The sequence below is a fragment of the Corticium candelabrum genome, chromosome 5 (genome assembly GCF_963422355.1).
Source record: "Corticium candelabrum chromosome 5, ooCorCand1.1, whole genome shotgun sequence".
NCBI lineage: Eukaryota > Metazoa > Porifera > Homoscleromorpha > Homosclerophorida > Plakinidae > Corticium > Corticium candelabrum.
Genome location: NC_085089.1, coordinates 5,707,619 through 5,734,408, shown reverse-complemented (window position 1 = coordinate 5,734,408; position 26,790 = coordinate 5,707,619). Strand labels below are relative to the sequence as shown.

The following is a 26,790-nucleotide window of genomic DNA, read 5'->3' as shown; positions in this document are numbered from 1 at the left end:
GAAATACCAGTACAGTACCCTTTATCAGTATAAAAGAGGTGAAGATACAACGGTAACAGTTTTTAGTAGCTGTACGTCGTGATTCGACTGCTTGGAAGCGCCTCGGAGTACACCTCTTACAACTCGCATGCGAGCCCTTTCTAGATAATAAAGTGTGCTCTTATTTTGTAGACCTTGACTTTGATCCTGAATACCCATTTTTGAACTCGTCTGCTATTTTTGGCAAGACCGTCATATTTTAAAATTTTATATTGATTTTTATCGTGTTTATAGACAGACACACTAACAGACATACTCACAGACAAATATCTCAATCTCGCTCGGCTGTGCTACTCTGACTCGGGTTATAAATATGAACATACAGTATATGTGTAGGAGGATATCATGATGACAACCATGTTGAGTGTACACACAATCTTCTGCATCTCACTTGAATTAATTAATTAATTTGTGTTAATTAACAGATACTGCATGACCTTACACAATTCTATTTGTGTACATACTATATTGACATAGATAAACATAGGTAACAAAATTTGCAACTCGAATGTATCAACTGGCACACTGAAATTGTTCTGTACATTAAATATAGTGACTCGACGCTATGCATTCTGATATCTTTCCAACGGCTTTCGAAGTTTTTCCGTCTCTTTAATTAACATTCTTGCATTTTTGGCCTTGCGTTTTTGACGCTGCAAGTCACGTATAACGCCTTCGTAAAGCTCCTAGAAAATAATTGTACGTTAATTAATTATTTAAAGTTGCAGTAGACTATGAAAGTTTGTCAACAAAGCGCTTGTGGCGATGACCTTCCTGTCCTGATCTTGTCTACAGTGAACGTATATGATAGTACTAATGGTAAAGCAAACAGCAGTTACAAGACAAGACTTCGCAACAAACGACAATAATTAAGTCCTAGGCCTTGTAGCGCCAGACTTCAAACGCTAACAGATAAACATTAATAAAAACTACGTGCAGAGAGATGCTTGGCACCAGTCAGTGTGGATTGCAGTCCTGGATTTGCTGCCATCACCACTACTCTAAACAAACGTACGTATTCCCGCCCGAGTGTCCAGCCGGTCCAGGAGCCTAAGAAAGGCGGTACAGTACCGAACTAAATATTTAGACTTGTACATCCGCGTTGTAGTGTGCTGCGGCAGCGTATCCGGAACTGCAATTCACAATGAATGAAGCACAACATCACTAGATATGCCTCTGAGACACAGGCCAGCCTTCGTACGCCAGAGTGCTTTCTGCACGTGATCATCATGGGTGGAGAGTAGGAGTTAATTAATTAAAGAGAGATTCGAAGCAAGCAGGTAATGTTTGAAAAGCATTCGATGAAGCATTCATGTGTTATATCTTTAGCTCACTGCGCTAGTACAATCATCTAAAACGTAATTGCTGACGTCAGGACTTACTTGACCAGATGCCAATGCAATGCAGTTTTGATTAATTTATTCTAAGATAAAGCAGTTGCCACAGCTAGCGAATTTTAGAAATATTGTCATTTGAGGCGTGTCTTCTCTTTTACTGCATACCTGCTTTAGTGTCAATTTGAAATTACAAGTTGCAATTGTTGCTGCATCAACGAACCCCAACGGCAGATGCTGTCACGAAATTCCAACTATCACTGGAGGAGTAAACACCACAGCCTCCAAAGTGCATCTCAGTAAAGAAGAAATACTTTCGAGGCATCTCGAGACTTGCTAGTATTACAGTAGAGGAGGTACGCCATCTATCGAAAAAGCCAGCCCGTACACTAAATGAATGTGGAGACAACTGTATGAATTTGGAGTGGCATCACAGTTGGTAAAGTTGATTGGAATATCGTTGGATTTGTATCTCTGCTCTGCACCTCTCACTCCAGCTGTAGCAGCGTCGAGTATGCCAACAAATAGGTAACCTGAAGCACCAATTGTGTCTTTGTTGAGTGGTTGTGTATAGCCAGCATAACTGTTTTGTGCAACAGACAAGGACTTGTTTTTGAACTTGTCCAATTGCTCAACAAATGATTAGTACTGCTCAAACTTATCAGTCACAAAACGAAAGAGTACAGACGACATGTTGGTCATCAGCTGACTTATGCTTGATGAAGTTGCACTAGCAGTCACTGCCCGGGTTGAGATAAATGTGAATCCACCTCCACGTACATCCATCTCACAATAGACCTGCATTTTGTTCGACCCTTGAGGTTGAATCCAGTATTCACCACTGGGTGCATGCTTGTCGGTATCCAGAAGATTCTGGCATGATTGTGCTGGATTTTGGACAGAGCCGATAGGTGCTCTTGTAGCTTGTTGATTGAGAAGCAGCAACTGACTAGACAAATCACTCAAGCACGAGCGTCTATAGGCACATGCACATACAGCAATCAACGACGTACTATTTGATCAGATGTACCTTTTGCTAACCAATTACACTAGCTGGTTTAACAGCAAACTAGTAGACTCTATGCATGGCCATGCAAACATACAGAAAACTCGAGACTCACCCGATTCGATCAACAGTACTCATTTCTGTCTACTAAAAATTGATACAGTATGGGTTCAAACTTTGCCTAGAGGTGGGACGACTCAAACCAACCAGTCCCATCTCATGATACCACGATAGCTTCATGTGTACGATTGATTACATGTGTGTAACTCAAAATCGATACAATCAGTTATTGTATATGACGACGGGTAACGATATAGAAATTGTTCAACCACAAGTGAGTGGCAGCAGATAATCATGCATCATCTCGGATTTGCCTCGGTAATTATCTTTGACTATGAATTTATATCTCGTTGCCACTCCCCTCAAGAACAACAACAACAATACCCGAGTACAAAATGCCTAATTGACCTGTGTTGCATTAGATACTGCTGTCAGATTTTGCCTCAGCTGCTCGTTTGCTGTCCTCATCTGTTTGTTTTCGTTTTCCAAACTTGAACTCATTGCTGCACTGCCTAGAGACAACAACATCACCATTCTATTTACTCTCCAGTACATGTACACCAACATGCAATATGATAGAGTCTAGATAGAGTAATCTGTATCCAACTATTTAAATTTGTAGACAACCGTTTTGTTGTCCATTTGCAATAGATTGACTGTTTGCCACAAATCATGCACATTTTGGGCGATGTCAGTGAAGTTGCATGTGTTGTCAACGTGTACTAGTTGCACCGCCAGATCAAGGGAGCAACCTATTGTCGCCTCCTGAGGTTGCCTAAATGCCTCCAAGTCGTTCACGTACGTACATGTAGACGACATGCAGCTTCGCCATCCAAGGCGTTTGTAAATGATGCTAGCCCAAATGCACAGCTTGCAAATAGTGTAATTCTCTATAACTCACATGACAGTGTTTCTGGCCTGGAGATCGTGGTTGCCATTTCCACAGTGATGGGGCAAATTGTGGTTCCAAGCTAAAAAATCGTAGCCCCAGACAAACAGAAGCGGAAAGCCAATTAATTATTGTTATTGTTAGCATGCATAGATACAACAGATCATGCAGTTGCGGTATGCAACAATCTCAGTTACAGTTACTGTTGGCAGTCATTGACAGTTATGTAATAGTTATCAGTTTCAACAAGTTTTTCCAGAGCTTGATTGTTTTGCTGAGAAATGGCACTTAATTAATAATGGATCCTATCTATCTATCTAATTAAAGAAGAATTTTGTAAAAAGAGATGCAGGTTAGTGTGATGAATTCAACACAAGTTAATTGACCAAGAGTTGCCAGTATACAGTTCTTAGCATGCTCATTCGCTCTTAGCATGCTCATTCGCGATCGATAAAATGAAATGTTAATTGTGACTGTGCAAGACTTTTGCCACTCATGGAAATGAGCAACCTGTAAACTGGCAGTATTATTAAATGCTCCACATTTTGCAAAGACACAGCAAGGTGTATGCACCGGGGTAGAAACGAGTTTTCTAGTGCGACTGTCTATGTAGAGTGCGAAGAATCTAAAATGGCCGCTCATGCAAAAGTATCCAAACGCGTCCTATCTAGATTTCTTATAACTCAGTAGGAAATACCGCATGAAAGGTAGAAAAAATTAATCCTAATGTACAGTAACAGAAGGCCTAACTATCTCATGAGAAACGGACATTAGTAGATGTCTAGGCAATGACAGAGGGGAATACCCTACTTTAGACTGTGCAATTCGAACCTTTTACTCTAGATTGCGTAGTAAGTCACTAAGATTCTGCTACATAGGGAAATTTTGTTCCATAGACGTTCAAACGTACGCCCTATTTAATTAACTATGCTGCAGGATCTGAAACAGTTAATGCTAAATTGGCTCTAAGTATACGTAGAAGCTTGTCCTAGAGTTGATTTTTAGCGCTAGGCGTTGAGATTCTATGCTCAAAATCTTTACAGAGTGTCTAAATTTGCTCGGGAAATGACAAACCTGCGCGTTTCGGGCAGGGAGTGACTTCACTCAACTCTGGGTGCTTTCACACTGACCTAGGCTAACCTAGCTGAGTGCGGCGATATCTTGGTGGACGGCATGAAAAGACGACTCTTTGATTCTTCGACAGACCGCTAGCTAGTCTAACCGCTCGACCGGCGAGACTGTACCGCTCGACCAGTTGTCAAAGGTGATGGTCTAGCGACGCTGTTGTGCATGTCCTAGCTGTCACCTCAAGCTTGAAAATATCGAAGAACTGAAACTAAAACTAAGATATGTGCGTGCAGAGTCTAATCAGTGTTCTGGCGTACACTTGGCCGCCCACGCGGATTTCACACCCGCGCAATCAGCGTTAGCGCACTTAGCATAACCAATTATTGCTAAGCCAATCAGAATTTACAACCGAGATTCGGGTTGTAGGAGCTGATTGGCTTAGAAGGCTATTTTCGAAATCATTTTAGTATCGACTTGGTCCAGACTAGAGATCGCGCGCTTCGCGCTCTCTCTGGTCTGGAAATTCGAGGCTAGGCCGTCTTCGCCTTTCGTGGTGGAGTAACGCGTGCGATTACACCTAGAATCAGAGGGTGTTTTCACACGACGTCATTACCCAGTAATTACACGTTACAAATGATATGTTGATCTAGGTAAAACGATCCTACGCTGTTAGACACCATTTAGCATCGCTATTGCTAAATACTTCCGAAATCATTTTAGTATCGACTTGGGAGTTCGCGCGCTTCGTGCTCTCTCTGGTCTGGAAATTCGAGGCTAAAGACGGCCTAGAGTCGAAGCTAAGACACTAGGCTACAGCAGTAAATTGATTCGGTTTGTTTCTGTGCTGCTTTGGTAGCTCTACACGAGAGGCCATCCGAAACTAGAGGTGTTTGTCCTGGTCTCTAAAGGTAGGGCGTGGTAGAGGTTACCAGGATCAAGAATATAGTTGCCTAGTGTCTACACGTTGCCCTATATTTCATACTTAGACAATTGCGTTGAACGATTTCGCGTCCGAATCTAGACGATATCCGAAACTACTAAAGTCCATTCCCCAATAGGAGAATACGTGGGGAAAAACCCATATCTCCTGAAGCAGACTTCCTAGCGAGTTGATTCCAACATCATTGGAAAGCTCACAAGGAGGAGGTTCCAGCTCTGTTAATGAATACGGTGATTGGTGCTTATTACAACACAATTACTAACTTCCCGTATGACCCGCGCTTAGCCTTCCTTAGCCTTCCACTAGCAGTAATTAGCTACGCCCATCTCTGCTCTTCAATTCCCTAACTATTAACCACAGCTCCCACGTATTCTCCTATTCGGGAATGGACGTTAGTAGAAGCGGCATTCCCAGCATGCAAGGAAGTAACTAAATGCTTTCCGGTACACCTTCACATTATCTGCCAAGTTAGACACCTAGACGCATATCGCAGAGGAGTTAGGACATGGTTACATCTGTCATTTTTGTTTACGTATTGCTTGGAACAACTTAGTTACGAGACAACTCTTGTCGTTGGCGAAACACATTTCCGCCAGCATCTACAGCAAAAGCAAACTTTCTCTACACACAATCGGACCAGATCACACTAGTCGCTAGAGAAGAACTCGTACACACCAGAAGCAAAACGGCACGGCAAAGAAGTCCCAACATGCGTCTCTTCTCTCACGCTTACAGTCTTAAGCCTAGTTCACAATACGACGCTGACGTTGACGTTGACGCTGACGATGACGCTGGACGTTGACATTGACGCTGACGCTGACGCTGACGATGACGTTGTACCATTCACAATATTTTTCCGTGAGCGTCAGGAGACGTCTGGATACTCGAGCGTTGAGCGCATGCTAACGCACGTTATTGTAACACCACGTGTGTATCGTAGATGGACGAAGAAATTGTAATTCTTCTACTTCTCATTCGTCGCCGTAGGCGTAGAGCTAGAGAATATCAACAACGGCAAATGTGGGTCAGACCAATCTTTCAACGAAGGCGGCAACAGGGAGAATTTTAGATGTACGCGCCAAAGACACGGATAACTCCGCACGCTGTCGATTAGACCCTCCATGCGAAATCCGGGATTTGATAAGACTGTTCTTTGATTTGTAGAAAGTATAATCGCGTGTTTTCCGGTTACGTTGGTACTCTTCCGGAATCGACGCTAGAGTTGAACTCGAGTCAACTCCAGCGTCAAGAACGCTGGACGAACGCTGGACGAACGCTGTGACGAACGTCGTCGACGTTGACATGTTCACAATACGACGCTCACGCCAGCGTCATCGTCATCATCAGCGTCATCGTCAGCGTCAACGTCAGCGTCGTATTGTGAACTAGGCTTTATGCCCCGGTCACACTACGTCAGCATTGGCGGCGACGTTTGCATTAGGGCGGTCACACATGCTTTACTCATGACGTTATCTAAGTAGCTAAACGTAACGTGAACGCCACTGTAAACGTGAACGTGTTGTTGACTCCCACGTTCACGTCGGCGTTGATATACATACCTACGTTGCGTGGGCGTTTCTGTAGTGTCGGAAGGTGCTATTGTCGCTGTTGTCACCTTCGCGTACGTCTGCAACACTCATTCTAGGGTTTTTGCCCTACTGAGACTTTAGTCTCGCGTGGCCAGACGTTCGCGCGCGGGAGGGAGGGGCGAGAAGAACGTCTGGACACAGTGGCCGGGTTTTTGTTGGCAGCTGGTATGCATGACGTCATGATTAGCTGTTACCGCGCAAAATGACTAGTACAGGTAGTTACCATATATGAAAGTGTCCTTTTCATCCTACAATTTTCTATTGTGAACTGTAAATTAATTAACTTGAGCGCAGACAGAGATCTGCTCCTCCTCCGCAGCAAGTAGTTGACTGGATGTCAGAATTACAAGGCTGATTGGATGGATCGCGTTCTTTGCAAAACGACTACGAAACCTGCGACCCGCCGTTTAGTGCACAGTTCTCGCAATGAACATCTTAATGGCTCTGTCGACCTTGCGCAAGAAAGTTAGAAAAGTTGAAATCCCTAAGAGATGAGCTCAATAGGAAGGAGGCAGATTTGCGAGGGCAGGTCAACGCCGTTGGGAAATTGCATGGTCTAGATGTTCAGGTTCAGCGAGTAGAGGGTGATATGAACCATCAGAACGTGCGCGTTTGATACCGATGTCAGCGTCTTCAACTTGAGCTCGTTCTCCAGTAAAACGGCGTGCCAAAGAGTCTGGTATCAATCTTCCTGACACTAAAAAACGCAAGTACGACAAGCGGTAGGATATCGTAGCACAGCGACTTGCCACCGCCCTTGGGAAAGGACATAAAAACATCTCTACCTCCTACAAAGTGTTTCACTACATGTTCCTGTAAAGGTGAAAGCTCGAGGTACCCCATAGACTTAGTTGCAAGCAGAATGGCAAGTGAAATCGACTCTTCATCGTACGACATTTTAGCGATTGAAGCCATGAAGTCCCGGACGTGGTAGTTAAGTTACGCTCATAATTGCGGTTCTGCAACGTGATTGGTCACGCCAAGATTCTGGCGTCGCCAACAAAACCCGGCCACTGTATCCAAGCATACTACAGTCTCCTCCTCCCCGCACGCCCTTCCCCCGTGCGCAAACGTCTGGCCACGCGAGAACGGAGACTTTGCAATTGGTTCATTTGTTGTGCCTTTGTGTCATGATGCCGACAAGCAGAGATAGTAAGCGCTGGTTTATCGTTTTCCTGCTGTTCTCGTCTGGCGTACCGCGAGCTGAGATACCATCATATGATAACTTTCTTCGCTATGGTTTCCGACATACATCTGTGAAGACCGGGTTTCCTAGGAAATTGATGCCGCCTTCTGTTTTGCACAGCATGGATATGTTGATGAATCCCTATGTGTGGCAATTATTGAAGCAGCTCAGGCGTCAGGGACGATTTTGGACAGCACCTAGAGGTGCTGGATTTTGGGAGAAAGATGTGCAAGGTACGTGGAGGAAACACGCGCTTGCTTTTCCTGATTGGGAAGACAAACAGTATCTGGACAGATACAGAGTCACAAAAGCAACATTCTGGTTTCTATTTAGACGATACGCCTGGCGTCTGCAAAAGCAATACACCAATTTGAGGAAACCAATAAATGCAGACAATTGCTTTGCAATTACTCTACAATGGCTTGCTCATTCAACATCTTCAGAACTATCTATAATCTACCGAGTTGCAAAACCCTCTATTGTGTCAATTGTGCACGAGGGAATGTATGTGTTGCGTCGGTTTCTAGTTCCAGATTCTATTCGTTTGCCCATTGGAGATGAACTGGACCAAGTTATTGCTGACTTTGAAGCACTCTGTTGTTTGCCTCAGTGTAGTGGAGCATTAGATGGGACAGTTATGCAAATAAAAAATCTAACAAAGTTGGAGACAGCTATTACTGTTACAAAAGATTTCATAGCATCATAGTGCTGGGGTGTGTTGATGCCAGAGGAATATTTATTTCAGTCAACTCTGGTCGGCCAGGGTCTGTTGGAGACTCATACACATTCAGAAACAGTCAGCTGAAACAAAATATAGACAATGATGTTTGATTGTCTACAGTACATCGAAACATGATTGGAGGATTATCAATCAGGCCATTTCTGGTTGCGGATGCAGCATTTTCCCTCAGTTCGACTGTCATAAAAATGTTATGATGGTGACAATCATGTTGGCAGACAAAAGAGCTTTAATTATTCTGTCATTCGAACAAGGAGAGTAGTCGAACAGGCTTTGGAAGACTCAAAGGGCGATGGCAAGTGACAGCAAATAACAACCTCAAGAATCCGAAGTTCGAGAGCCAAGTAGCTACAGTTGCTTGTGCTCTTCACAATATTTGCGAGAGGCACAACTGTCCCTTTGAAGAAGACTGGTTGCCCGAAGATGCTGCTTATAACAATGATGTTGTAGGTCCTCCTCACCAACATGTAGTTGATGATGATGCACAACGTGTCAGGGATACCCTTGCAGACTGGGTTCATGCTATCAATGCTAGATTTCACATCTCTACACACACATATATGGAGTTTGGAAGGAACTAGGGATTCAGGGGAGGAGCTAAAGATATTTTTAGAAGTAGTCAATTAGAGTTGCAGTTGCCGGTGAGCGGGAGTGTGAGCGAGAGCGGGAGAGGAGAGGAGAAAAGAGAGAGCGAGGAGAGAAAGAGGAGAAGAGAGAAGAAGAATCAGACGGAGAAGGTCTGTACGAAGGACATAAGCACAACAGACAGAAGGGACAGAGAGAATTGGTGCTTACCGTTATAATTATTAAACTGTCAGTTACGTGGTGTTGAAGAGCTTTTGCGCGTATGTGCACGATTGTACTCATATATAGTCCGTAACATTAATTTAATCATTCACTGCGAGTCGAACTACGTCGTCTTCCGTGTACGCCGGAAGGCTCTTAGATTCTCGCGCGCGACAACTGGGAGCTCAGGCAGGAAAGCAGCTATTCGGGATTACAGAAGACGCAACACAGTCGAAAGGTGAAAGCGTAGATTAATTTGTTATGGAACGACTAGTCACGAGTGGGGAGAAGATGGTGTTGACCGGAGTGAAGTTACGTCAATTCGTGACGGATCAACAGACGATTGAGAGAGAAGAGAGACAAAAGGAACGAGAATTAAAGAAACGAGAATTAAAGAAAGAAGAACAAGAAGCCGCAGAAAGGGCCAGAAAAGACAAGGCCGAAGAAGCGGAGAGAGAAATGATTGCAGCGGAGAGAACGACAACATGCCTTAGAAATAAAAAGGTTTGAACTGGAGGCGGCGAGAATTAAAGACGCGCCCAACAGAGTAGACCATACTAGCGCAGCGAAACTACCCAAGATCGCACCCTTTTAATATGGTAAGGACGAACTAGATAGTTATCTACTGAGATTCGAGAGATTTGCTAGAGCGAATAGATGGGAGGACGAACGATGGGCTGGCGCTTTGAGTGCCTTGTTGTCTGGGAAGGCCCTAGACGTATATTCCCGATTATCGGAAGAGGCAGCCGTTGATTACAGACAATTAAAGGGGTCCTCTTGAAGAGATACGACCTGACGGAAGATGGATACCGGCATAAGTTTAGAAAGAGCAGACTGGAGCCAGCAGAGAAGCCCGATCAATTTATTCACCGCCTTAAGAACTACCTGAAGAAGTGGATGATGTTTTCGAAGTGCGATCCCAAGTCAGCCGAGGAGGTCACAAACATGTTCTTAAGAGAACAGTTTTTGGAAGTGTGCCCGAAAGATCTGGCGGTACATCTGAAGGAGAGGGAGATAGCGAGCCTAGAAGACCTCGCGAACGCAGCCGATCGCTACTTGACGGCGCACCAACGGAAGAGTGTCGAACGCTCCGATCAGTCAACCGACTACGATTAGTGATGGTACCGGTACGGCTTCAATTGGAGAGAGAGCGTTACGAGAGGGAAAACCTTCATCCCGCTGCTATATTTGTGACAAGCCCGGCCACAGAGCAGTAGACTGCCGACTTTGAGGGAAGAGACGATGCTTCAGATGTCAGAAACTTGGACACGAAGCCAACGACTTTGGAACACCGTCGGTACTTCGAGGCAGGAAAGCAGCCAGATGGCTCCTTATCGAGCGGGGGCGACAAAAGATCATAGAGATGGACGCGAATCGGAGAACAGAAACTCAATCAGTCGTTTATCGAGTGACACCGGCAATGAAACAAGCGGATGTCTATTGGAGATGCCAGCGCGTGCCAAAACGGATTTCTAGTCCTCGCTGACGGTACCGAGGTACCGTACGTGTCGTATATAGAGAACGCCTGCAGCAACCGAGCATTTCCAACGGATGGAGAGATGCCAGTGAGAGAAAAGTAGATGACAGAGTCGTACAAACGTTGAGAGACACGGGATGCAGTGGCATATTGGTAAAGCAAGAGCTGGTCAAAGCAGATCAATACACGGGAAAGTTTGGATTCATCAAGTTAGCGGACTGTACGGTCAGAGAAGTTCCATTAGCGAAGATAAAAATCGACACTCCATACCTTACAGGAGATGTGGAGGCTCTGTGCCCGCGCAACGCAATTTATGATCTCATCATCGGGAACGTCCCCGAAGCCAAAGATCCTAACGATGCGAGAGTGAACCAGTGGAAGGCCGGTGCGTTAACCAGGGCGGCTTTGAAAAGGACCGACCGGAGCAACCCGTTAGTGACTAGCATTCGGAGGAAATGAATGGATATTGACAAAGCACAACTGTCGCGTTTACAATCGGAAGAAACATCGCTACACAAGTACCGGGACGAAACCAGAACACAGAGGAAAGGATACCAAGAAGTGGCGTTTGAACCCAAAAACGGCGTGTGGTATCGACTGTATAAGCACCCCAAAGTAAATATGAGAGAGCAGATACGTTAAGTGATCGTTCCGAAGACACTCCGCAAGCAGATTATGGAGATCGCACACGAGTCGGTGATGAGTGGACACCTCGGTATAAGAAAGACGAGAGACAGGATACTCAACGACTTCTGGTGGCCTGGGATCCAAAGCGACGTGACCAGATTTTGCAAGTCATGCGATGTATGCCAAAAGACCGTACCTAAAGGCACAGTACCCCGGGTACCTCTTCAAATAGAGTTACCTAGAATAACATGGGGAGAAAGTACGGTGGAGTGCAAGCAAATCATTAGGTAGCTATATATATATATATATATATATATATATATATATATATATATATATATATATATAGATAGATAGATAGATAGCGGAGCCGCAGGAGATTCCATTCTCTGGTTAATCGGGTTGTCGACCTTAACTAGACCTACTTGAAAAATAATTGATGGATAGGCTTCTGCATGCCATTTTGATGTGGTCTTCTTTGACTCTGACATTGCCGGATAGCGTAGTAAACGCCTCAATAAGTGCATGATGGTCATGCGCACTTTACGTGTCCACGACTTCTCGGCACGGGTTTTATCATACTGAAATGATGATGTGTATTGTCAAAGAGATATAGTCGATTAATTAACGTCGTCGATCGTCAACATCCTACACTGAGATTAAGCGAACTGTCACTGCAAGTGTAGTAACTTAAAATTATAGTTCTGCTTGAAACTGAGTAACACGCTCAAAATGTTGGGGGCTATAGCCTCCTCCATCCCCCTCCTCCATCCCCCTCCTCCATCCCCCCGACGCTACGCCGGTGCTCCACTGCCTCAATCTGTTCCACCTCTGCTTCAAAAGTAGTTTGGGTACTATCCTATTAATCCATTGTATATGGCTACAGTAACAGCTGCCATAACGTGCACCATGAGGTGTAGAGACAGAACTTTCTGGACTTTATTTTCTGCTGGTTCCTCCTCCAGTCACTTTGTACATGGCATTCTTTATCCATCCTAGGAAATTTACAGACTGACTAAAAATTTTTGGTGTTTGTAGCTGTACTTTCCATGTTATTTAGCATTGAATTACCTAATTGGTCAAAGCCTTACACTGAGTGCTATAACTCTTACTACTGCAATTACACCTCTCAGTTGGGATGTCAGGCACCATGACAATAACTAGAACTTTAGTAGCCATCTAGATAGGATCATATAACCCGCATCCCCACCCTATAAAGTGTCCTTCAATTTCATAGACCTTGCATGACTTTGACCCTGCATGAGCATTCCTTTCTGCACTCATCTGCCATTCGACAAGATCTTCATCATATTCTGAAAATTTCATGTTGATATGTTACGTCATATCGTGTTTGCAGACACAACGACAGACAAACTCACAGACAAACACCTCTGAAAATATTACAACCTCGCTCGGCTGTGCTATTCTGACTCGGGTCGTAAATATGAACATACACTACAGTATGTGTAGGGGGATACCACGAATCAAGATTGATGACACAGCTGACAACCATGTTGGGTACACACACATTATTCTCTGCATCTAACTATAGAATTTAATTAATTTTTGTTAACAGATATTGCATTTACATTACATAAAGAACTATTTGAATGTATACATACCATTTCGACATAGATAAACATAAACATAGGTAACAAAATTTAAACTCGAATGTATCAGCTAACATATTCTTATAATCTACGTACATGAAATTGTTGTCTCTACAATAATTAGTGAGCTCAACGTTAATTAATTAATTAAGTTAAGCATTCTGATCTCTTTCCAACTGCTTTCGAAGTTTGTCCGTCTCTCTAAGCATTCTTGCATTCTCGGCCTTGCGTTTTTGACGTTGCAAGTCACGTATAACGCCTTCGTGAAGCTTCTAGAAAATGATTGTACGTTCAATTACACTAGTCTATGAAATTTCGTATACGAGGAGCTTGTGGTGATGACCTTCCTGTCTTGATCTTGTCTATAGTGAACGTATACGATAGTACTGATGGTAAAGCAAACTGCAGTTACAAGACAAGACTTCGCAACAAACGACATTGTTGTGTGAAGTCCTCGTGGCGCCAGACTTCAAGCGCTAACGCATTAATAACAACCATGTAGCGTATGTATGTGCAAGTACAGTGATGTATGGCTTTGAGGCACAGCTCTAGAGGCACAGGATGAGACACGGCATCTAGATATATGGCTCTGAGACACAAGACAGCCTTGGTACGCCAGACTGCTTTCTGCAAGTGATAGGTATAGGAAACGATGAAACAGGTAAGTTTGTTCGAAAAGCATTCGATGAAGCATTCATGTACAATCTGCATGTCACTGCGCTAGTACATCATCATCTAGACTCGTCCCCAGACTCACGTGAGCCTGGCAGTGTCCGGTTCCCGTATGACACTTGCAGCCTCCCGTCATACGGGAACCGGACACTGCCAGGCTCACCTGAGTCTGGAGACGAGGCTACCATCGCTACTAATTTACTGACGTACGCGTCAGGACTTAATCGACCAGATAGTCTATCAAAGCAGTTAATTGCTACATTGAATTTATAAAAATCCGTAATTTCAATCTAGGTTGACGCTATACAGCAGGCATGCAGTAGAACAGAAGACGAGACGCTCCTCAAATTGACAATGTTGCAATAATTGACAAATGAAAGCAAGAACAACCTGTTTTGTAGTCTACATTTTCCATTCATTGATTCATTGCTGCATGTTGCTGCATCAACGAACCCCAACGGCAGATGCTGTCACGAAATTCCAACTATCACTGGAGGAGTAAATACCACAACCTCCAAAGTGCATCTCTGTAAAGAAGAAGTACTTTCGAGGCATCTCGAGACCTGCTGGTATTGCAGTAAAGGAGTTACGCCACCTATCAAAAAAGTCATTCCGTGGATGATATGAACGTGGAGACAACTCATCATGATTTGGAAACAAGGCAATGTATGAATTTGGGTTGGCATCACAGTTGGTAAAGTTGATTGGAATTCCGTTGGATTTGTATCCCTGCAGTGCACCTTTCACTCTAGCTGTCACAGCGTCGAGTATGCCCACAAATAGGTAACCTGAAGCACCAATTGTACCTTTGTTGAGTGGTTGTGTATAGCCAGCATCACTGTTTTGTGCAACAGACAAGGGCTTGTTTTGAACTTGTCCAGTTGCTCGACGATTGAGTAGTACTGCTCAAACTTATCAGTCACAAATCGAAAGAGTACAGACGACTTGTTGGTCATCAGCTGATTTATGCTTGATGATGTTGCACTAGCAGTCACTGCCCTGGTTGAGACAAACGTGAATCCGCCTCCATGTACATCCATCTCACAAGAGACTTGCATTTTGTCTGACCCTAGAGGTCGAATCCAGTGTTCACCACTGGGTGTATGCTTGTCCACATTCAGAAGATGCTGGCACGACTGTGCTGGATTTTGAAGAGAGCCAATGGGTGCTCTTGTTGCTTGTTGATTGAGGTTCTAGAGAAGCAGCGACTGAATAATCATTCACGCATGCACAATTAGGCACATGTACATAGCAATCAAGGACCTATTTTAGCTTACTGGGCGTCAAACTGGTGAATTACACACTTCATAATTAACTTATTTACTAATTTACACTGAACGTGTCCAGTCTTCTGCATCAACTAGACAGGAGATGCTACGAGCAAAACCCACTATGTATAATTTATAATTTGTATACACCGTTACTAGTAGAAACATTCATTACACCTTCATCGATGGAGGTACAAAGCACCCTTGACTGGGTACAAATTGTCGATGTGGTGTGAGCATCCTGATTGATATAGTACAATGAAGAGCGTGATACCCTTTGTAGTGTTGCTACGCGTAGAACAGCGCTAGTACAGTAGTACTGTAAATGATACCACAGAAATAATTGGATACACATGTGTACCTTCTAGCCAATTACACCAGACGGCGTAACAGAAAATTTGTAGACTAAATGCATGGCCATGCATGTAGAAAACCTACGCGATTCAACAGTACTCAATTAGAAATTGATATAGTACTGTACAAGGGCGTTGCAACAGGGGCTGGAGGTGGTTTTAGAGGTGTATGGCTCTAGAGGTGGCTTTAGAGGTGTATGCCTCTAGAGGTAGATCAGCCCCTCACTTTTGAGGGGCGTGGTCAAAGTATGTCCCTTGATCTAGAGTATCACTGTATGGGTTTCAAACTTTGTCTATAGAGGTGAGATGACTGCTTATTCAAACCAACCAGTCCCGCGTCGCAGATACAAACCGTCACGCGTGTTTGGAACTGCACTTAAATCAATCAGTTATTTACGAGTCTACAGCGGGTCCATTTCGTATCAAGATGAGTGTACAGCGGGTATTAGACTTTAGAAATTGTCGGTTCAACCTCGAGTGAGTGGCAGCTGACTTATAATTGCTTGATAATCACCATCTCGGCTTCTTTGATCTTGAATCTAGTTGTATCTAGCTGCCACTCCCCTCGAGAGCAATTAGCAACAACAACAACAACGATACCCGCTCTTAGCCCATAGAAAATGGCTAATTTACCTGTGTCGCACTAGATACTGCCGTCAGATTTTGCCTAAGCTGCTCGTTTGCTGTCCTCAACTGTTTGTTTTCGTTTTCCAAAACTCGAACCCTTTGCTGCAGCGCTTATAGAGACAACAACGTCACCAATCCGTTTACTCTCGTACGTGCAATATGACAGAGTTTAGAGTTAACCTGCATTGAACTATTTAAATTTGTAGACAACCGTTTATTGTCCGTTTGCAATAGATTGTCTGTTTTCCACAGATCGTGCAGATTGTGGGCGATGTCAGTGAAGTTGACGATTCTCAATCCGTCTGTTATCAGGCGTGTGTTGTCGACGTGGACTGCACCGCCAGATCCAGGGAGCAACTTGATGTCGCCTCCTGAGGTTGCTTTCAGTTCGATGCCTCCCAAATCGTTCACGTAGACGACAGCATCGTCATCCAAAGCGTTTGTAAGAGCTATGCTTGCCAAAATGCACAGTTTGCCAATGTTAAAGACATCCATAACTCACGTGACAGACTCGCTAGCCTAGCTAGAGTTTTCCAGAGCTTTTTTTGACTGTTTTGTTGAGAAATGTCGCCTAAAGATTTACTAATTATTTGATACTGCCAACTGACTGGCTCAGAAGACTGCACTAGACGTACTGACGCTATCTGAATCAGGTAGTTCCAATATTGAAATCACGTTTTTATTACCAACTGGACTGAACTGCTTTTGCCAGTTGTGGGCGGTTATTAATTTATTAAGTGAGTCACTCAATCCTTTGCATAATGTCAACTATGTGCATGGAGCCCACTCGTTACGATTTTCTTCTGAAACGTAGATGGTGGAAGTTAATTAATTAAGGGTAAAAGTGAAAATGGTTAAGGAGGCACTCGTGACAGGCAGATACTGCCACTCATACAATTAATCCGTCGTACAGGACCGCTCGAGTACTTCGAACACACACACACACACACACACACACACACACACACACACACACACACACACACACACACACACACACACACACACACTAAGACACACACACACTAAGACACACACACACACACACACACACACACACACACACACACACACACACACACACACACACACACACACACACACACACACACACATTAAAACACACACACACACACACACACACACACACACACACACACACACACACACACTAAAACACACACACACACTAAAACACACACACACTAAAACACACACACACACACACACACACGCACGCACGCACGCACACACACACACACACACCATCCATCCATCCATCCATCCATCCATCCATCCATCCATCCATCCATCCATTTGCTGCTTGCGCTCCATGATTACCATGAGGGTACAGGAGATGCAGGCCAAAAACATCAAGTCTACACTGCTCGAAGTCTATCTCGACAAAAACGCTGGTGATAGAGACCCTGTTGTTTGAAAGTCTGATGACAAAACAGACATGGAATCCTTGAAGCGGTAGAAACCTGCCTTGTTAATTAAATGCCTGAAATGAGCAGCCAGAGTGGTTACAGAGCAGAAGACTCGCCGTTTCTACGAGTCGTTGTTCACGCTGTCGTTTTCTGTCATCCCTGAGGTCTCTTTGCTTCTGCTTCCTTTTCAAATGCTCTGCAGTTTACGTTTGATGATGGAGCGCCAAGAGTTCTTCAGCTTTCTCCCCCCAGGATTCTAACAAGTTACAGGCGCGGATCCAGGATTTTTGAAAAGGGGGTTGCAGGTTTCGATAATCAACACACTTGTATTGTTAGAGGTGCAAATGGCCCAGGCTTCTTAGAGCTTGGCTAAAGTAAATGGCAACAACTATGGTAACATATCTCTAAGTTATAAACTCCCTAAATCACCGAAACTGTTTAACAGAATCTATGCCTATACTACTGCTATATAAACGTTAAGTAAATTACGGTGCAGTTATGTCTCTTTCAAACAAAGACGGTAGAAACAATCTCCGTGGATGATTTTGTACAAAGGCGTGACGAACTTCGTCTACTGGTACCCGCTCTTTGAATGCATGGCGATAACTGATAGGTTTGCAAGACGCTCCTCTGCCATGGTAGACCTTGCCTAAGTCTTCAGTAGAGAAAATGGCGTCTCTGCTTCTGCACTTGTGATAGGCAGTGTACATGCTATCAATAGCAGACGATGAACATTCGGGTACAACAGAGAGTCACAGGCTCCCAAGGCCATTAGACGGTTTTATGGCCTTCTTGACTCTTGCCCTTTTTTCCCTGCTTCTTGCATTTCCTGGTACACTGTATTTGCTTTGCTATACTGACTGCCACTTTCTCACTTCGTCTCGTAGAGACTTCGGGAATGGAAGATCGGCTTGCCAGTGCAACGTTCCATCTACGTCAGAACGAACCAGAAGGGTAGGCAACAAACACAGCAATGCTCGGACATTACCTTGATCACCATTAAGTCGTTCGCGCATTTGAAGAAGCAGGGAGTCTAGGAGGGCCGGGTCTCCCAACGGATCATTTGTAATCCTCAATCGCACTCCAACTAGGTGTATTGCTCCGGTTTCGCTGTAAGTTCGTTTTACTTGGAACAGATTCAACGGATCCAATACTGTCTACAAGTCGCAGAATGTCTTGATACCAGAAGTCAAAGAGGTTGTGTACTATATCCTGCCTTGTTGCCTCAATTCTTTCAGTTACTGAGTGAACCATTCCTTATGCAACAGATATCCTGGTCATGAGTCTGGAGTTTCGCTGCCAGATCTCTCACTTCGTCAAGAATCTGCTTAGTTTTCTAAATACTGCCACCGTTTGAAATGAGCACAATGCGGCTTTAAGACCTTGTGCTTTAACTCCGACTTCGAGGCTAACAAAAGGGGGTTTGCAAACCCCACAACACCTACTCTAAATACGTCACTGAGTTACACTGTTTGAGGTCACCAGATACAACATCATTCCAGCGACGCTTCTGTCCACCAACATTGCGCTTGCAACCAACAAGAGCAGACACAAGAAGCTGCTTGGGTAGCAATCATAGGACATCCTTGAGAGATGTCCAAGAAAACGGAGACGACGTTGTAAGAGAATTATAATTGATGAGATCCTTTGCTGTTTGGCTACCTTGCGTATCGTAGTGTGACGCTTCTGCTCTCTGACCGAGATCCCCAATATATTTCGAAGGCAACGAATAATAAAGGACTCAAGACGACGAGCATGAGGCTCAAGGAGGACGGTGCACTCGAGACCATATACAGCAAGGTTGGAAGGATCGCACTGTTCAAAAGACGAACCTTGGTGCTGGTCTTGATCTTACGTTGGTACCACAAGATCCGACAGAGTGACTGGAAGGCATATGAGGCTTTACAGATTCTGGAATTAATTTTTGTGTCCAATCCGCAATCATTTGGAACAATTCTGCCCAAGTACTGGATATGAGAGACCTTCAATAGGCTCGTCTCTTGGCACAAGGTGGATGGTTACAGGAGTTTAAATGTGTGAGCACTCAGATGGTAGAACTGCTAAGGTTTTCGTCTTTTTGCAACTAATAGCAAGACCCAGTTTCTTAAAGCAGTTTGATAGGGAATCCAACATTAATTGTGGTGAGGTCAAGCCAATTGTCAGAGAGAAGAGCCGTATCGTCGGCATACTCCAGATCAGTCACCAAAGATTCAAACCTCAAGGTCTTCATGTTCCCAACAAGATCAGCACCACGAAGGTAGGCTACGTTGATGCCCATTCCTCGTCATCTGTACTCATCCAGAGCCATGTGAATGGCAATTAATGTCAAAGTACAGATTGAATAAGGCAGGTGCCAAAACAAATCTTGCCGGACACCGTTGGTGACAGGGAACTTGTCCGATACCTCTCCATAAGCCTGTACTGCAGCGCTGGAATTCTCGTTGGCACAAATAATGGCCAGCAACTTGGGAGGCAATTGATATAAATAATGAAGGATGTGCCAAATAGTATTGCCTTTTTTAAATCAACAAAAACAAGCATAGATAGGCGTGGGACGGTGATATTCTCGTGCTCTCTCCATCAATAATCGAAGAGAAAAAAGTTGGTAGGCACAACCTCTACCGCGACGGAAACCACACTGGCTTCACGGAGTTGTTCTGGTCTGGGCTGGAGCCGATTTAGGATAGCTTTTGGCAAACACCTTACCAGGGCGCGTTTGATTGGGCTCTTCCAGCCTCTTCCAGAAGAGGCTCCGTGTGCACGACACTCTTCCAACTTGTACAGTTCTGCCGCTATAGTCGAAAAAGCCAACTCTACCGACTCTACTGCTCGTTGGAAGAGCACTCCCCTCTTCCAGCCTCTACCAGCGTAGGAGCTGGTAGAGGTTGAAAGATGAGCGTGCTCTTTCAGGCTCTTCTGGAAGAGGCTGGAAGAGCCCAATCGAACGCGCCCCAGGTATTCTTAAAAAGGGCAATGCCACGGTATAGTTATTGCAGATGGTACGGCTTCCTTTCTTGTGCAGGGGCACAAGAAGTTGACTTTGCCAGTCCGCCGGAACTAATCCAGTCGCCCAAATGACATCTAACATAAAGTTTAGCCAACGACTAGTCACATCCTCACGCAAACTGAGCATCTCTAAGGAGAGTCCATCTATACCAGGTGCTTTTCCCCGATCTTAACTGGGAGATGACTGATTTGATCTCCTCTTCAGAAACGGGAATAGACAACTCGTCGTTTGACGGAGATCAGGTCAAGGAAGACACAATGGGAATATCGTCAATGGAGACAGCATTGATGTTAATCACACACGCGCGCGCACGCACGCACGCACGCACACACACAACAAAAACGTCTTTATAATGTGTGTGTGTGTGTGTATATATATATATATATATATATATATATATATATATATATATATATATATATATACAGCAGAGCCGTATATAGAGGCACAGCAGAGCCAGGCCTGCAGCAGAGCCGCAGGACAATCTTGGTACGCCAGAGTGCTCTCTGCACGTGATGGGTGGAGAGTAGGAAATAAGAAGAAAAGCAAGCAGCTCTAGCAGGTAATGTTTGAAAAGCATTTGATGAAGCATTCATGTGTTATCTGTGGCTCACTGCGCCAGTATACAACCGTCTAATAACTTACTGACTTCAGGACTTACTGAACCAGATACCAAAGCAATGCATATACTAAAGCAGTTGCTACATTGAATTTATAAAAACCGGAATTTCAAGTTACCACTAAAGCAGACATGCAGTAGAACAGAAGAAGCGCCTCAGATGGCAATGTTGCAATAATTGACAAATGAAAGCATGCAATAACAACCTGTTTTTGTAGTCTACATTTCCATTCATTGATTCATTGCTGCATGTTGCTGCATCAACGAACCCCAACGGCAGATGCTGTTACGGAACCCCAATTATCACTGGAGGAGTAAACACCACAACCTCCAAAGTGCATCTCTGTGAAAAAGAAATACTTTCGAGGCATCTTGAGACTTGCTGGTATTGCAGTAAAGGTGTTACTCCACCTATTAAAAAAGCCAAGCGGTACATGATATGAACTTGGAGACAACTCATCATGATTTGGAAACAAGGCAATGTATGAATTCGGGTTGCCATCACAGTTGGTGAAGGTGATTGGAATTCCGTTGGATTTGTATCCCTGCAGTGTACCTTTCACACTAGCTGTCACAGCGTCGAGTACGCCAACAAATAGGTAACCTGCAGCACCAATTGTGCCTTTGTTGATTGGTTGTGCATAGCCAGCATTACTGTTTTGTGCAACAGACAAAGGCTTGTTTTTGAACTTGTCCAGTTGCTCGACGATTGAGTAGTACTGCTCAAACTTATCAGTCACAAAACGAAAGAGTACAGACGACTTGTTGGTCATCAGCTGACTTATGCTTGATGATGTTGCACTAGCGGTCACTGCCCGGGTTGAGACAAACGTAAATCCACCTCCACGTACATCCATCTCACAATAGACTTGCATTTTGTTCGCCCCTTGAGGTTGAATCCAGTATTCACCACTGGGTGCATGCTTGTCGGTATCCAGAAGATGCTGGCACGACTGTGCTGGATTTTGAAGAGAGCCAATGGGTGCTCTTGCAGCTTGTTGATTGAGGTTCTAGAGAAGCAGCAACTGAATAAACAAATCGTTCATACATGTGTTTGGCACGTGAACACACACCAATACTGCATGGGTTAATTAATTAAACTGGTAAATTGCACGTCTCATCGATTAGAATTCCACACTCAATACAACATGTCCAGTTCTACATTAATTAACTAGATAGGAGATGCCACGAGCAAAACCTACTATGCACTAATTTATAATGTTTATGCACTTTCATTGATGGAGGTACAAAGCACTCTCGATTGATTGGGTACAAATCATCACGTGGTTTAATTAATTGGGCACCCTGATTGATACAGTACAATGATCGAAGAGCATGATACCCTATCATTGCTAGCTAAGCGTACAAACAGTGCTATACTACGTACTGTAAACGACAGTACAGTAAAATATAGTACAGAAATAATTTGATGTACCTCTAACCAATTACTTTAATTAATTAACAGAAACTTGTAGACTAATCTGATACCTGCATCGCCACGCATGCAAACATGCAGAAAACCTACGCAATTTCAACAGTATACTCAATTAAAAATTGATATATATATATATACATGTATACATATATATATATATATATATATATATATATATATATATATATACATATATATGTATATTTTTTTACAATGGTTCATAATTGAATAAAGATATAGTCCCACCACCTATGTTTAGAGTTGTATTTTGCGCTCATCTTTAGGTGGTGGGACTATATCTTTATTCAATTATGAACCATTGTAAATATATATATATATATATATATATATATATATATATATATATATATATATATATATATATATATATGGCTCGTACAGTGGCGTAGGAAGACGTTCAAGCAGGGGGAGGCTGTACTGTGAATGTCATTAATTAACTACCTCGCTTGCCAGACCGTAAACATATTTGCAAGAGTCACTGCATGGCATAGAAAATTTCAATTCCTACACCCTATCCCTCGCTTCCTACGTCGGTATCTTATAATTTCAAACTTTGTCTAGAGGTGGGACGTACAACTGCTTACATAAAATTATTCAAACCAACCAGTCCCGCGTCGCATGGTCTACGTTCCATCACGTGTATACGTATACGTAGCTGCACAATTAAAGTTGTAGTGCGTGAGCGTGTCACTTGCTAAAAAAATTTTAGATTGTTCAACCTCGAGTGAGGGGCAGTTCTAATTGCTTGCTACTCACCACCTCGACTTCAATTATCTTTGAGCTTTGAGTCTATAGTTAGATCTAGCCCTTCTATTCCGACCCTATTGTGACGTTTGTTTACGTGTCTCCGTCTTCTAACTCCGCCTCCGTTTAGTACCCGTCTCTACGTAGGCCGTTTTCCCGAAATGGAGCCTTGCTTTCGCTCAACAAACTATAGTTCAAAAGAATCGCTAATACATTTCCTTTCGAATGAGCCTACATTCAGCTGTGTACGTTGTAGCAATCTCCAGATATCGCATTTTCTAAGATGCCACACCCTGTGACATCAAAGGCCTATTTCCGGCCACGTGACTATGACGTTCAATATCCAGCTTCGGGCGTTTTGTTAGCCAATCAAAATATTTTTAGCCGTTAGACACATCCTTTGGGCGTGTCCTCGCATATGGGCAATATTTTAGTGGCGCATGCGGCTTGGTAACAATTTTTGCCGACACGTTGGTCTGGGCGGTCTAGCCGCGTTACCGTGACTTTGGGGATTTCGCCAAGATTTTCGAGTCAGAAACAACGCCTGTTGCTGTCATTGATGTGTTTTATGCTTTCGACTGACGACGCGACGGAGAACAATGATGAAATTGCCGTTGGTGAAGACAGCGACGTCGCCACGCTCTAAGTAGAGCATTTGGATGTCTAATCGCTTCGTTTCTTCGCCAGATCTTGTTTTTAAAGTGTTTCAGTAAGTGTTTTGTAAGTTCGGGCTCTAGCCGTTGGGTAGAATTTGAGTTATGCCCATAGTAACCAGTTGCTATGGATATGTACCCGTATGTTGTCGTTACAGAACGTGGTATTTTACTATAATGCAAACAGTTTTCTAATATTTTATATATTTTTTAGCTCTCTAAACGGCGATGCGACGCACCACAACGAAGATCTTGCCGTTGGTGAAGACAGCAATGACTCAAATAGAGTAGCGTTGACTGGATGTCGAAATCACTTATCGAAACAAGTAACAATAGTTATCAAAATTATATCATCCGAAAGCGCAGTTAATATGCTTATCAAAGATATATGAATTGCAATTTTTACTGCTATGATATGGCTGCAATTGCAAATAATAGGTAAGCGACTACTGCCTTGCGCGCGCGCTAGACAATTAGATAATTAGATAATGAGACGGGCGCGACGTGTAGGCGGGATAACTAATGAGAAGTGGCCTGAAGGGCTAGAGCTGCCACTCCCCTCGAGAAGTTCGGAGAACAGAGAACAAAAGCAACAACAACAACGATACCCGCTCTCTGCCCATACAAAATGACTAATTTACCTGTGTCGCATTAGATACTGCCGTCACATTTTGCTTCAGCTGCTCATTTGCTGTCCTCAACTGTTTGTTTTCGTTTTCCAAAACTCGAACCCTTTGCTGCAGCGCCTATAGAGACAACAATACATAACTTACTTTTCAGCACACGTGCAATATGATAGAGTCAGAGTAACCTGCATTGAACTATTTAAATTTGTAGACAACCGTTTGTTGTCCGTTTGCAATAGATTGACTGTTTTCCACAGATCGTGCACATTTTGGGCGATGTCAGTGAAGTTGACGATTCTCAATCCGTCTGTTATCAGGCGTGTGTTGTCCACGTGGACTGCACCGCCAGATCCAGGGAGCAGCTTGATGTCGCCTCCTAGGGTTGCTTTCACTTCGATGCCTCCCAAGTCGTTCACGTAGACGACAGCTTCGTCATCCAAAGCGTTTGTAAGAGCGATGCTTGCCCAAATGCACAGTTTGCAAATATCCATAGCTCCGCCCTCGTCACTCCTTAGTCCTCGCCTAGTCTCGCGTAGCCAAACCCCTCCCCTTTTTGATATCTACCGGCGGGGAAGGGTTTGGTGAAATTGCTTGTGTAATTGCACACAAGCAGTGGTGCCAGGCATACGCCCACGTCTTTCCAACTAGTAATTAGATGAAGGTTAAGCTGACAGGTGATAATTACTGGAAACATTCTTCTCTCTGTTGTCGACGAGAAATCACTTGTTGGAAGGCTTACAACAATCAATGGACAGACTTTACGATAGTATGGTATTGTTCTTGGTATAGGGCGTTTAGTTAGCTACGAATTCACGCAAACTGCGCGCTAACCTCTGCATAATTAATTATTTCCACCTGCCGTGCCATCGCCTCGATCTCTTCCCGCAATCCTTGAATTTGCTGATCTAGCCTAGGAAACGAAGCAAGCTACGTTCGGCAATGTATCACAAACAGGCTCGACCCAGCTGCTTCTATGTAATCAGCTGGTCCACAAAAGAATGTCCGACTAGCTTACACTTGCCAAGATGTCTACATTACTTGAGCATTTCGAGAGCCGTTTCTTTTACTTTGTTTTGCGTTTGATGAAAAGAGACTCCAAGCACAAAGCACAACAGTCCGGATCCATTGTGTAACTAACAATCAACTTGCGTGGGATTGATTACACGTTTACGTTAATGTAATTATCTGCTACCCGGCTTTCCCGCCGGTAGATATCAAGAAGGGGAGGGGTTTGGCTACGCGAGACTAGTCCTCGCCGTCTTGACAATCCGGGGAATGACGTAGCCTCGCCCAGGGGTAATGGCAGCGCATCTGGGGCTGCAAATTATCCACGTGCGTCTATGGTGGGTGAGGCGGAGAGAGGCTGGGTCGAGTCTAATAATTATCTAACTCACATGACAGTCTCGCTGGCGTATACATAGAGATCAAGGACAGTAGGTTGCCGTTTCCACGGCGATGGGGCAAATTGTGGCTAAAAATCGTGGAGCCCCAGTGGCGGATCTAGGGTAGGGGTTGTGGGGGTTGAAACCCCCCCTTTTGTTGGCTTCGGAGTTAAAGCACAAGGTCTTGAAGCCGCGTTGTGCTCATTTCCAGTATTTAATTAAAAATTACTAAGCAGATTCTTGACGAAGTGAGATATCTGGCAGCGAAACTCCAGACTCGTGACCAGGATATCTTTGTTGTCTAGGCAATGGTTCACTCAGTACGTAACTGAAAGAATGAAGGCAACAAGGCAGGATATGTACAACCTCTTTGACATCTGGTATCAAGACACTGGGACTCGCAGACAGGATTGGATCCGTTAAATGTGTTCCAAGAAAAACGAACTTACAGCGACACCGGAGCAATACACCTACTAGTAGTCGAAGACCGATTGAGCACTACAAACAATTCGTTGCGATACCCCTCCTAGACTTCCTGCTTCTTCAGCTGCGCGAACGATCTAATGGTGAGCAAGATAATGTCCGAGCATTGTTGTGTGTAGT

At 44.0% G+C, this 26,790-nt stretch overlaps 2 protein-coding genes across 2 annotated transcripts; both read right to left on the bottom strand.

Annotated features, from left to right (window-relative positions):
- Positions 1-14,257: 14,257 nt before the first annotated feature.
- LOC134179618 (uncharacterized) lies at positions 14,258-16,765 on the bottom strand. Its single transcript, XM_062646553.1, has 3 exons — positions 16,451-16,765; positions 16,277-16,381; positions 14,258-15,215 (listed from the first exon to the last, which is right to left on the bottom strand). The coding sequence occupies exons 1-3, from the start codon at positions 16,763-16,765 to the stop codon at positions 14,778-14,780; spliced, it is 858 nt and encodes a 285-aa protein (XP_062502537.1). The 3' UTR covers positions 14,258-14,777.
- A 4,567-nt stretch (positions 16,766-21,332) lies between these two features.
- On the bottom strand, positions 21,333-25,331 carry LOC134180345 (uncharacterized). Its single transcript, XM_062647482.1, has 3 exons — positions 24,991-25,331; positions 24,821-24,925; positions 21,333-22,336 (listed from the first exon to the last, which is right to left on the bottom strand). Exons 1-3 carry the CDS (start codon positions 25,294-25,296, stop codon positions 21,587-21,589), a joined length of 1,161 nt encoding a protein of 386 aa, XP_062503466.1. The 5' UTR covers positions 25,297-25,331; the 3' UTR covers positions 21,333-21,586.
- Positions 25,332-26,790: the final 1,459 nt, after the last annotated feature.